The 12,968-nt window shown below is 43.9% G+C and overlaps 1 protein-coding gene across 1 annotated transcript in view; it reads left to right on the top strand.

Moving 5' to 3' along the window:
• Positions 1-12,968, top strand: part of LOC111952268 (tumor protein p53-inducible protein 11) — a 122,687-nt gene that overhangs the window by 99,419 nt on the left and 10,300 nt on the right. Inside the window, exon 4 of the mRNA XM_023970821.2 lies at positions 278-374. Within this exon, the coding sequence (XP_023826589.1) occupies positions 278-374 (97 nt within the window). The remainder of the gene's footprint in view (positions 1-277; positions 375-12,968) is intronic.

The following is a 12,968-nucleotide window of genomic DNA, read 5'->3' as shown; positions in this document are numbered from 1 at the left end:
GTTACTATGTCTGTGAATGGTTTTACTGCGGGGGTACAGGAAGCCACATTGTTTATTGGTAAATTAAGTTATGCTCTGTCGAATGCTCTATTTGAGGAGCAACTGCCTGGTGATTTTGTCACAAACAGACCTAGCTTTCTTGGAGCAGTAGTTACAACCGCTGCCCGTGGTTGATCGAGCTATGCTCCGGGACCTCAAACTATCCCCCGAAGTATTGCTACAATGGTGCGTGTTGTGATTACGATGATGAGTGTGCTGTGTTGTGTTCCCTCTGCAGGCCCTGGTGTTGCCCAAGCAGCTGTATGACATAGTGTTTGAAGAGGAGCTCAACAACACCAGTGTCTCCATCAGACTCTATGGGGGAGCACTGCTCAGTGAGTGCACACATATTCTGGATGTACAGTTGAAGTCGGAGGTTTACATACACCTTAGCCAAATACATTTAAAATACGTTTTCACAATTTCTGACATTCAATCCTAGTAAGACTTCCCCGTCTTAGGTCAGTTGGGGTCACCACTTTATTTTAAGAATGTGAAATGTCAGAATAATAGAAGAGAGAACGATTTATTTCAGCTTTTATTTATTTCTTCACATTCCCAGTGGGTCAGAAGTTTACATGCACTCAATTAGTATTTGGTAGCATTGCCTTTAAATTGTTTTGGGTAGCCTTCTACAAGCTTCCCACAATAAGTTGGGTGAATTTTGGCTCATTCCTCCTGACAGAGCTGGTGTACCTGAGTCAGGTTTGTAGGCCTCTTTGCTCGCACACGCCTTTTCAGTTCTGCCCACACATGTTCTATAGGATTGAGGTCAGGGCTTTGGGATGGCCACTCCAATACCTTGATTTTGTTGTCCTTAAGCCATTTTGCCACAATTTTGGAAGTATGGTTGGGGTCATTGTTCATTTGGAAGACGCAATTGCGACCAAGCTTTAACTTCCTGGCTGATGTCTTGAGATGTCAATATATCCACATAACTTTCATCCCTCATGATGCAATCTATTTTGTGAAGTGCACCAGTCCCTCCTGCAGCAAAGCACCCCGAAAACATGATGCTGCCACCCCCGTGCTTCACGGTTGGGATGGTATTCTTCGGCTTGCAATCCTCCTTTTTCCTCCAAACATAACGATGGTCATTATGGCCAAACAGTTATATTTTTGTTTCATCAGACCAGAGGACATTTCTCCAAAAAGTACGATCTTTGTCCCCATGTGCAGTTGCAAACCGTAGTCTGGCTTTTTTATGGCGGTTTTGGAGCAGTGGCTTCTTCCTTGCTGAGCGGACTTTCAGGTTATGACGATATAGATACTTTTGTACCTGTTTCCTCCAGCATCTTCACAAGGTCCTTTGCTGTTGTTCTCAGATTGATTTGCACTTTTCGCACCAAAGTACGTTCATCTCTAGCAGACAGAACGCGTCTCCTTCCTGAGCAGTATGACGGCTGTGTGGTCCTATGGTGTTTATACTTGTGTACTATTGTTTGTACAGATGAACGTGGTACCTTCAGGCATTTGGAAATTGCTCCCAAGGATGAACCAGACTTGTGGAGGTCTACAATTTTTTTTTCTGAGGTCTTGGCTGATTTCTTTTGATTTTCCCATGATGTCAAGCAAAGAGGCACTGAGTTTGAAGGTTGTCATTTAAGCCAATCAGAAGCTTCTAAAACTTAAAGGCACAGTCCACTTAATGTATGTAAACTTCTGACCCACTGGAATTGTGATACAGTGAATGATAATTGAAATAATTTGTCTGTAAACAATTGTTGGAAAATTACTTGTCATGCACAAAGTAGATGTCCTAACCGACTTGCCAAAAACTATAGTTTGTTAACAAGAAATTTGCGGAATGGTTGAAAAATTAGCTTTAATGACTCCATCCTAAGTGTATGTAAACTTCAGATTTCAACTGTATAGGCATACAGTACCAGTCAAAAGTTTGGACACCTACTCATTCAAGGGTTTTTCTTTATTTTTATTATTTTCTACATTGTAGATTAATAGCGAAGACATCAAAACTATAAAATAACACATATGGAATCATGTTGTAACCAAAAAAGTCTTAAACAAATCTAAATATATTTTATATTTGAGATTCTTCAAAGTAGCCACCCTTTGCCTTGATGACAGCTTTGCACAATTTTGGCATTCTCTCAACCAGCTTCATGAGGTAGTCACCTGGAATGCATTTCAATTAAACAGGTGTGCCTTGTTAAAGTTAATTTGTGGAATTTATTTCATTCTTAATGCGTTTGAGCCAATCAGTTGTGTTGTGACAAGGTAGGAGTGGTATACAGAAGATAGCCCTATTTGGTAAAAGTCAAAGTTCATATTATGTCAAGAACAGCTCAAATAAGCTAAGACAAACTAAAGTCCATCATTACTTTAAGACATGAAGGTCAGTCAATCCGGAAAATTTCAAGAACTTTTAAAGTTTCTTCACGTGCAGTCGCAAAAAAACATAAAGCGCTCTGATGAAACTGGCTCTCATGAGGACCACCACAAGAAAGGAAGACCCAGAGTTACCTCTGCTGCAGAGGATAAGTTCATTCGCGTTAACTGCACCTCAGATTGCAGCCCAAATAAATGCTTCAGAGTTAAAGTAAGACACATCTCAACATCAACTGTTCAGAGGAGACTGTGTGAATCAGGCCTTCATGGTCGAATTGCTGCAAATAAACCACTACTAAAGGACACCAATAAGAAGAAGAGACTTGCTTGTGCTCCGACGCTGGCAAACTATTACAGATTACAAAGGGAAGCACAGCCGCGAGCTGCCCAGTGACACGAGCCTACCAGATGAGCTAAATTCTATGCTCTCTTCGGGGCTAATAACATTGAAACATGCATGAGAGCATTAGCTGTTGACTGTGTGATCACGCTCTTCGTAGCCGATGTGAGTAAGACCTTTAAACAGGTCAACATTCACAAGGCCGCAGGGCCAGATGAATTACCAGGATGTGTACTCCGAGCTTGAGTTTGTAATACCAACATGTTTCAAGCAGACCACCATAGTCCCTGAACCAAGAATACTAAGGTAACCTGCCTAAATTACTACCGACCTGTTGCACTCACGTCTGTAGCCATGAAATGCTTTGAAAGGCTGGTCATGGCTCACATCCACACCAATTTCCCAGAAACCCTAGATCCACTCCAATTTGCATACCGCCCAAAATGATCCACAGATGATGCAATCTCTATTGCACTCAACAATGCCCTTTCCCACCTGGACAAAAGGAACACCTATGTGAAAATGCTATTCATTGACTACAGCCTTGCGTTCAACACCATAGTGCCCTCAAAGTTCATCACTGAGCTAAGGACCCTGGGACTAAACACCTCCCTCTGCAACTGGATCCTGGACTTGCTGACGGGCCGCCCTCTGGTGGTAAGGGCAGGTAACAACACATCCGCCACGCTGATCCTCAACACGGGGGCCCAGCAGGGGTGCGTGCTCAGTCCCCTCCTGTACTCCCTGTTCACTCATGACTGCATGGCCAGGCAAGACTCCACCATCATCAAATTTACCGATAACACAACAGTGGTAGGCCTGATCACCGACAACGATGAGACAGCCTATAGGGAGGTCAGAGACCTGGTCGTGTGTTGCCAGAACAACAACCTCTCCCTCATGGTGATCAATACAAAGGAGATTATTGTGGACTACAGGAAAAGGAGGACCGAGCACGCCCCTAATCTCATCAAGGGGGCTGTAGTGGAGCAGGTTGAGTTCCTCAAGTTCCTTGGTGTCCACATCATTAACAAACTATTATGGTCCAAACACACTAAGACAGTTGTGAAGAGTGCAGGACAAAGCCTATTCCCCTTCAGGATACTGAAAAGGTTTGGCATGGGTCCTCAGATCCTCAAAAAGTTCTACAGCTGCATCATCAAGATCATCCTGACTGGTTGCTCAGCCTCCGACCGCAAGGCACTACGAGGGTAGTGCGTACGGCCCAGTACATCACTGGGGCTAAGCTTCCTGCCATCCAGGACCTCTATACCAGGCAGTGTCATAGGAAGGCCCTAAAAATTGTCAAAGACTCCAGCCACCCTAGTCATAGACTGTTGTCTCTGCTACAGCACGGCAAGCAGTACCGAAGCGCCTAGATCCAAAATACTTCTTAACAGCTTCTAACCCCAAGCCATAAGCCTGCTGAACACCTAATCAAAAGGCTACCCAGACTATTTGCAGTGCCCCACCCACCCTCTTTTACATTGCTGCTACTCTCTATTTATCTATTCATAGTCACTTTAAATCTACCTACATGTACATATTACACTTATTTTTCTTAACTGCATTGTTGGTTAAGGGCTTGTAAGTAAACATGTATTCGGCGCATTTGACAAATATAAATTGTTTTGAACAGAAGAACAGAGAAGTGTCAAAGATCTTTTTCACAATCATCCTTTCTGAATTTCTAAGTAATCCTCGAAGTAATCATCTAGATTTTCAAAAGTATAGGTAATCTGATTTCAATATTTTTGCTGGTAACATAATGGATTACAGTTACGGTTTGTTTGTTATCCCTTACATGTAACAGAATACATGTAATCCGTTACTCCCCAACCCTGTTTTTGGACATGATTTGGAAAGGCACACACCTGTCTATATAAGGTCCCACAGTTGAAGGTGCATGTTAGAGCAAAAACCAAGCCATGAGGTAGAAGGAATTGTCCGTAGAGCTCAGAGATAGAATTGTGTCAAGACACAGATCTGGGGAAGGGTACCAAAAGATTTATGCAGCATTAAAGGTCCCCAAGAACACAGAGGCCTCAATCATTCTTAAATGGAAGTAGTTTGGAACCACCAAGATTCTTCCTAGAGCTGGCCACCTGGCCAAACTGAGCAATCGGGGGAGAAGGGCCTTGGTCAGGAAGGTGACCAAGAACCCAATGGTCACTCTGAAAGAGCTCCAGAGTTCCTCTGTGGAGATGGAAGAAACTTCCAGAAGGACAATCATCGCTGCAGCACTCCACCAATCAGGCCTTTATGGGAGAGTGGCCAGACGGAACCCACTTCTCAGTAAAAGGCACATGACAGCCCACTTGGAGTTTGTCAAAAGGCACCTAAAGACTCTCAGACCACGAGAAACAATATTCTCTGGTCTGATGAAACCAAGATGGAACTTTTTGGCCTGAAAGCCAAGCGTCACGTCTGGAGGAAACATGGCACCAGCCCTACGGTGAAGCATGGGGTGGCAGCATCATGATGTGGGGATGTTTTTCAGCGGCAGGCACTGGGAGACTAGTCAGGATCGAGGGAAAGATGAACGGAGCAACGTACAGAGAGATCCTTGATGAAAACCTGCTCCAGAGCGCTCAGGATCTCAGACAGGGGCGAAGGTTCACCTTCCTACAGGACAATGACCCTAAGCACATAGCCAAGACAATGCAGGTGTGGCTTCGGTACAAGTCTCTGAATGTCCTTGAGTGGCCCAGCCAGAAACCGGGCTTCGACCCGATCGAACATCTCTGGGGAGACCTGAAAATAGCTGTGAAGCAACGCTCCCCATCCAACCTGACAGAGCGTGAGATGATATGCAGAGAAGAATGGGAGAAACTCCCCAAATGCTCAAGAAGACTCGAGGCTGTAATCGCTGCCAAAGGTGCTTCAACAAAGTACTGAGTAAAGGGTCTGAATACAGTACTTACAGTTGAAGTCGGAGGTTTACATACACTTAGGTTGGAGTCATTAAAACTGGTTTTTCAACCACTCCACAAATTTCTTGTTAACAAACTATAGTTTTGGCAAGTCGGTTAGGACATCTACTTTGTGCATGACACAAGTCATTTTTCCAACAATTGTTTACAGACAGATTTTTTCACTTATAATTCACTATATCACAATTCCAGTGGGTCAGAAGTTTACATAAACTAAGTTGACAGCTTGGAAAATTCCAGAAAATGATGTTGTGGCTTTAGAAGCTTCTGATAGGCTAATTGACATAATTTGAGTCAATTGGATGTGTACCTATGGATGTATTTCAAGGCCTACCTTCAAACTCAATGCCTCTTTGCCTGACATCATGGGAAAATCAAAAGAAATCAGCCAAGACCTCAAAGAAATTGTAGACCTCCACAAGTCTGGTTCATCCTTGGGAGCAATTTCCAAACGCCTGAAGGTACCACGTTCATCTGTACAAACAATAGTACGCAAGTATAAACACCATGGGACCATGCAGCCGTCATACTGCTCAGGAAGGAGACGCGTTCTGTCTGCTAGAGATGAACGTACTTTGGTGCGTAAGTGCAAATCAATCCCAGAACGACAGCAAAGTACCTTGTGAAGATGCTGTAGGAAACAGGTACAAAGTATCTATATCCACAGTAAAACGAGTCCTGTCTACAAGCCAGACTACAGTTTGCAACTGCACATGGGTACAAAGATTGTACTTTTTGGAGAAATGTCCTCTGGTCTGATGAAAATGAAATAGAACTGTTTGGTCATAATGACCATTGTTATGTTTGAAGTAAAAAGGGGGAAGCTTGCAAGCCGAAGAACACCATCCCAACCGTGTAGCACGGGGGTGACAGCATCATGTTGTAGGGGTGCTTTGTGCTGGAGGGACTGGTGCACTTCACAAAATAGATGGCATCATGAGGGATGAAAAGTATGTGGATATATTGAAGCAACATCCCAAGACATCCGTCAGGAAGTTAAAGCTTGGTCACAAATGGGTCCAAATGGACACTGACCCCAACCATACTTCCAAAGTATGGCAGTATGGCAACAAAGTCAAGGTATTGAAGTGGTCATCACAAAGCCCTAACCTCAACCCTATAGAAAATGTGTGGGCAGAACTGAAAAAGCATGTGCGAGCAAGGAGGCCTACAAACCTGACTCGGTTACACCAGCTCTGTCAGGTGGAATGGGCCAAAATTCACCCAACTTATTGTGGGAGGCTTGTAGATGGCTACCCGAAACATTTGACCCAGGTTAAAAAATGTAAAGGTAATCCTACCAAATACTAATTGAGTGTATGTAAAGGTATGACCGACTGGGAATGTGATGAAAGAAATAAAAGCTGAAATAAATAATTCCCTCTACTATTATTCTGACATTTCACATTCTTAAAATAAAGTAGTGATCCTAACTGACCCAAGACAGGGAATTTGTACTAGGATTAAATGTCAGGAATTGTGAAAAACTGAGTTTAAATGTATTTGGCTAAGGTGTATGTAAACTTCCGACTTCAACTGTATACACTACCGTTCAAAAGTTTGGGGTCACTTAGAAATGTCCTTGTTTTTGAAAGAAAAGCACATTTTTTTGTCCATTAAAATAACACCAAATTGATCAGAAATACAGTGTAGACATTGTTAATTTTGTAAATGACTATTGTAGCTGGAAACGGCAGATTTTTTTTATGGAATATCTATACATAGGCAGACTAAAAAAGGCAAATATTTCTGACCAATTTTATGTTATTTTAATGGACAAAAAAAGGTAAAAATACATTTTACTAAGCCAAATATGATTATTCATGTTCTGATTCGTTCAGTGGTGTCTTTATCTAACATTTCATTAAAGATATACTGGTTCTTAATGCAACCGCTGTGTTAGATTTAAAAAAATAACTTTAGTAAAAAGCACAGCAACCAATAATCTGAGACAGCGCTCAGCCATTCTCCGCCATGTTGGAGTCAACAGAAATACGAAATTACATCATAAATATTCCCTTTGATGATCTTTCATCAGAATGCAGTGCCAGGAATCCTAGTATCACAATAAATCGTTTTTTTGTTTTATAATGTCCATTACTTCTGTCGAATTAGCAACTTTGGCTAGCATGTGTCGTTCACGTGTCCATAGAACTTTACGCTAATGAATGAAAACTTCAAAAAGTTATATTACAAATCGAATAAACTGGTCAAACTCAGTTGAGAATCAATCTTCAAGATGTTTTTCTCATATATATCCAATAACGTCCCAGACGGAGCATTTCTTCATGTCTATCTAACGCATTGCAGACAAGGACATCACATGCGTAGTGTGCGTGGCCAAGAACTGGCAATATGCCTGACCAGTCACTCCAAAGACTCTCATTCGGTCCCACATCAGGCTAGACGCTTCATTCCACGTTCTACTGCCTGTTGACATCTAGTGGAAGGCGTATGAAGTGCATACAGATCCATAAATATAAGGCAATTGAATAGGCGATGCCTTTCACAGCGACCCATTTCAGAATTTTCACTTCCTGTTTGGAAGTTTGCCTGCCATATGAGTTCTGTTTTACTCACAGATATAATTCAAACAGTTTTAGAAACTTCAGAGTGTTTTCTATCCAATAGTAATAATAATATGCATATCATATCATATGATCTTGGACAGAGTACGAGGCCGTTTAATTTGGGCACCAATTCATCCAAAAGTGAAAATGTCGCCCCCTAGTCTTAAGAAGTTTTAACAGTCAAATAAGCACCTACAGTGCCCTCCACTAATATTGACACCCTTGGTAAATATGAGCAAAACAGGCTGTAAAAATAAGTATTTATTGTTTATTCTCTTGGTCTTTCAATCAAAATATTTACAAAAATCGAAAGAATTTTATCTGTGTGCCACAATTATTGGCACCCCTTCATTCATTACTCACTGATTCCAAGATGGCGTAGCAGTCAGACGTCTTTGTATTTGTCCCATCGTGTCCCTTGTATATATATTTTTATATATTTTTCTTCTCATATCTTTTAAATACATTTTCCGAAACGTCAACTTCTAAATACTCTCCCGCAACCCGCCTCACCCAATGTGGCGTGGATCAGTTTTTTTCTGAAGAAGTTCTATTTACTTCGGATCTGGAATCCCTGAACTGAAGCTAGCCAGCTAACTAGCTACCAGCTATCAGTCAGAAAACCACTGCTAGCGGTCATCAGCTAAACTTTAGCTCGGAAAGCTCTCACCAGTTCGTACAACGTGACTTAAACCAGAGCATAACGGACCCGTTTTTCTCTCCATATCCCCGGATTCCTACCGCAAACTCTGAACCTTTTCATCTGGATCTTCGCAACTAGCTAACCGCAATCCCGGGTGACTACTCCTGGCTAGCGTTTCCATCCTGGAGCAAGCACCAATTATTCTGAAGCTAGCCCGGCTACGGCTCCAGGGATACCACCGAAGCCCACACCTGGGCTACAATATCCGGAGCCCTTCAACTGCCGGTACGGGGCACGGAACCCCGCCGATCCTCTATGACTGGAATACCGACATAATCTGCCCGAGGATTCCAACAGGCCCCTCAGGCGCGATTTCCGCTGAAGGCCCGTTCTGCTAACCGCGGCCTGCTAGCTATCTAGAGCTACATGGAACCCTACTAATTCACGACTGGTCTATCGACGTCACCGCATGAGGAGGCAAACAGACTTTCCTCCATCGCGACGTCCCCCAAAGGCCCTTCTGCTTACTTGCTAGTGCCGGTCTGCTAACTGCTAACTTGCTAGCCCCGGTCTGCTAGCTTGCTAGCCCCGGTCTGCTAACTGTCTGAATCGCCGTGTCCCCAGCCAGTCCAACCACTCACTGGACCCATATGATCACTTGGCTACGCATGGCTCTCTCTAATATCAATATGCCTCATCCATTACTGTCCTGGTTAGTGATTACTGTCTTATTTCACTGTAGAGCCTCTAGCCCTGCTCAATATGCCTTAACCAACCATGTTGTTCCACCTCCTACATATGCGATGACATCACCTGGTTTAAAGTCTCTAGAGACTATATCTCTCTCATCATTACTCAATGCCTAGGTTTACCTCCAATGTACTCACATCCTACCTTACCTGTGTCTGTACACTATGCCTTGAATCTATGCTATCGTGCCCAGAAACCTGCTCCTTTTACTCTCTGTTCCGAACGTTCTAGATGGCCAGGTCGTATAGCCTTTAGCCGTACCCTTATCCTACTTCTCCTCTGGTGATGTAGAAGGTAATCCAGGTCCTGCAGTGCCTAGCTCCACTCCAACTCCCCAGGTGCTCCCATTTGTTGACTTCTGTAAAAGTAAAAGCCTTGGTTTCATGCATGTTAACATTAGAAGCCTACTCCCTAAGATTGTTTTACTCACTGCTTTAGCACACTCTGCCAACCCGGATGTCTTAATCCTGGTTTAGGAAAACCACCAAAAACCCTGAAATCTCCATCCCTAACTATAACGTTTTTCGCCAAGATAGAACTGACAAAGGGGGTGGTGTTGCAATCTACTGCAAAGATTGCCTGCAGAGTTCTGTCTTACTATCCAGGTCTGTACCCAAACGATTTGAGCTTCTACTTCTAAAAATGCACCTTTCCAGAAACAAGTCTCTCACCGTTGCCGCTTGCTATAGACCACCCTCTGCCACCAGCTGTGCCCTCGACACCATATGTGAATTGATTGCCCCCCCATCTATCTTCTGAGCTTGTGCTACTAGGTGACCTAAACTGGGACATGATTAACACCCTGGCCATCCTACAATCTAAGCTTGATGCCCTCAATCTCACACAAATTATCAATGTACCAGGTACAAGCCCAAATCCGTAAACACGGGCACCCTCATAGATATCATTCAACTAACTTGCCCTCCAAATACACCTCTACTGTATTCAATCAAGATCTCAGCGATCACTGCCTCATTGCCTGCATCCGTAATGGGTCCGCGATCAAATGACCACCCCTCATCACTGTCAAACGCTCCCTAAAACACTTTTGAGAGCAGGCCTTTCTAATCGACCTGGCCGGGGTATCCTGGAATGACATTGACCTCATCCCGTCAGTAGAGGATGCCTGGTTATTCTTTAAAAGTGCCTTCCTCACCATCTTAAATAAGCATGTTCCATTCAAATAATGTCGAACCAGGAATAGATACGGTCCTTGGTTCATTCCAGACCTGTCTGCCCTTGACCAGCACAAAAACATCCTGTGGCGTTCAGCATTAGCATCGAATAGCCCCCGTGATATGCAACTTTTCAGGAAAGTTAGGAACAAATTTACACAGGCAGTTAGGAAAGCTAAGGATAGCTTTTTCAAACAGAAATTTGCATCTTGTAGTACAAACTCAAAAAAGTTCTGGGACATTGTAAAGTCCATGGAGAATAAGAGCACCTCCTCCCAGCTGCCCACTGCTCTGAGGCTAGGAAACACTGTTACCACCGATAAATCCACTATAATTGAKAATTTCAATAAGCATTTCTCTACGGCKGGCCATGCWTTCCACCTGGCTACCCCTACCCCGGTCAACTGCCCGGCACCCTTCACAGCAACCCGCCCAAGCCCCCACCATTTCTCCTTCACCCAAATCCAGATAGCTGATGTTCTGAAAGAGCTGCAAAATCTGGACCCCTACAAATCAGCTGGGCTAGACAATCTGAACCCTCTCTTTCTAAAATTATCTGCCGAAATTGTCGCAACCCCTATCACTAGCCTGTTCAACCTCTCTTTCGTATCGTCTGAGATTCCCAAAGATTGGAAAGCTGCCGCAGTCGTCCCCCTCTTCAAAGGGGGTGACACTCTAGACCCAAACTGCTACAGACCTACATCTATCTTACCCTGTCTTTCTAAGGTCTTTGAAAGCCAAGTTAATTAACAAACAGATTGCCGACTATTTCGAATCCCACCGTACTTTCTCTGCTATGCAATCTGGTTTCTGAGCTGGTCACTGGTGCAACTCAGACACGCTCAATGTCCTAAACGATATCATAATCGCCATCAATAAGAGACATTACTGTGCAGCCGTATTCATCAACCTGGCCAAGGCTTTCGACTCTGTCAATCACCACATTCTTATTGGCAGACTCGACAGCCTTGGTTTCTCAAATGATTGCCTCACCTGGTTCACCAACTACCTCTCTGATGGAGTTCAGTGTGTCAAATCGGAAGGCCTGTTGTCCTTACCTCTGGCAGTCTCTATGGGGGTGCCACAGGGTTCAATTCTCGGGCTGACTCTCTTCTCTGTATACATCAATGATGTCGCTCTCGCTGCTGGTGATTCTCTAATCCACCTCTACGCAGACGACACCATTCTGTATACTTCTGGCCCTTCTTTGGACACTGTGTTAACTAACCTCCAGACGAGCTTCAATGCCGTACAACACTTCCGTGGCCTCCAACTGCTCTTAAATGCAAGTATAACTAAATACATGCCCTTCGACCGATCACTGCCCGCACCTGCCCGCCCGTCCAGCATCACCACTCTGGACGGTTCTGACTTAGAATATGTGGACAACTACAAATACCTAGGTGTCTGGCTAGACTGTAAACTCTCCTTCCAGACTCACATTAAGCATCTCCAATCCAAAATTAAATCTAGAATCGGCTTCCTATTTTGCATCAAAGCATCCTTCAATCATGCTGCCAAACATACCCTCGTAAAACTGACCATCCAACCGATCTTCGACTTCGGCGATGTCATCTATAAATTAGCCTACAACACTCTACTCAATAAATTGGATGCAGTCTATCACAGTGCCATCCGTTTTGTCACCAAAGCCCCATGTATCACCTACCACTGCGACCTGTACGCTCTCGTTGGTTGGCCCTCGCTTCATACTCGTTGCCAAACCCACTGGCTACAGGTTATCTATAAGTCTCTGCTAGGTAAAGCCCCGCCTTATCTCAGCTCACTGGTCGACATAGCAGCACCCACTCGTAGCACGCGCTCCAGCAGGTATATCTCACTGGTCACCCCCAAAGCCAATTCCTCCTTTGGTCGCCTTTCCTTCCAGTTCTCTACTGCCAATGACTGGAACGAACTGCAAAAATCACTGAAGCTGGGGACTCATATCTTCCTCACTAGCTTTAAGCACCAGTTGTCAGAGCAGATCACAGAACCTCTCTTTGCCAAGATAACAGCTCTGAGTCTTCTCCTATCATGTGTAATGAGGTTGGAGAACACATGGCAAGGTATCTGAGACCATTCCTCCATACAGAATCTCTCCAGATCCTTCAGATTCCGAGGTCCATGCTTGTGGACTCCGCTTCAACTCATCCCACAGGTTTGCTATGG

The sequence above is a fragment of the Salvelinus sp. IW2-2015 genome, linkage group LG26 (assembly GCF_002910315.2).
Source record: "Salvelinus sp. IW2-2015 linkage group LG26, ASM291031v2, whole genome shotgun sequence".
In the NCBI taxonomy this organism is placed as follows: Eukaryota; Metazoa; Chordata; class Actinopteri; order Salmoniformes; family Salmonidae; genus Salvelinus; species Salvelinus sp. IW2-2015.
This window is presented reverse-complemented; position numbering and strand designations above follow the sequence as displayed.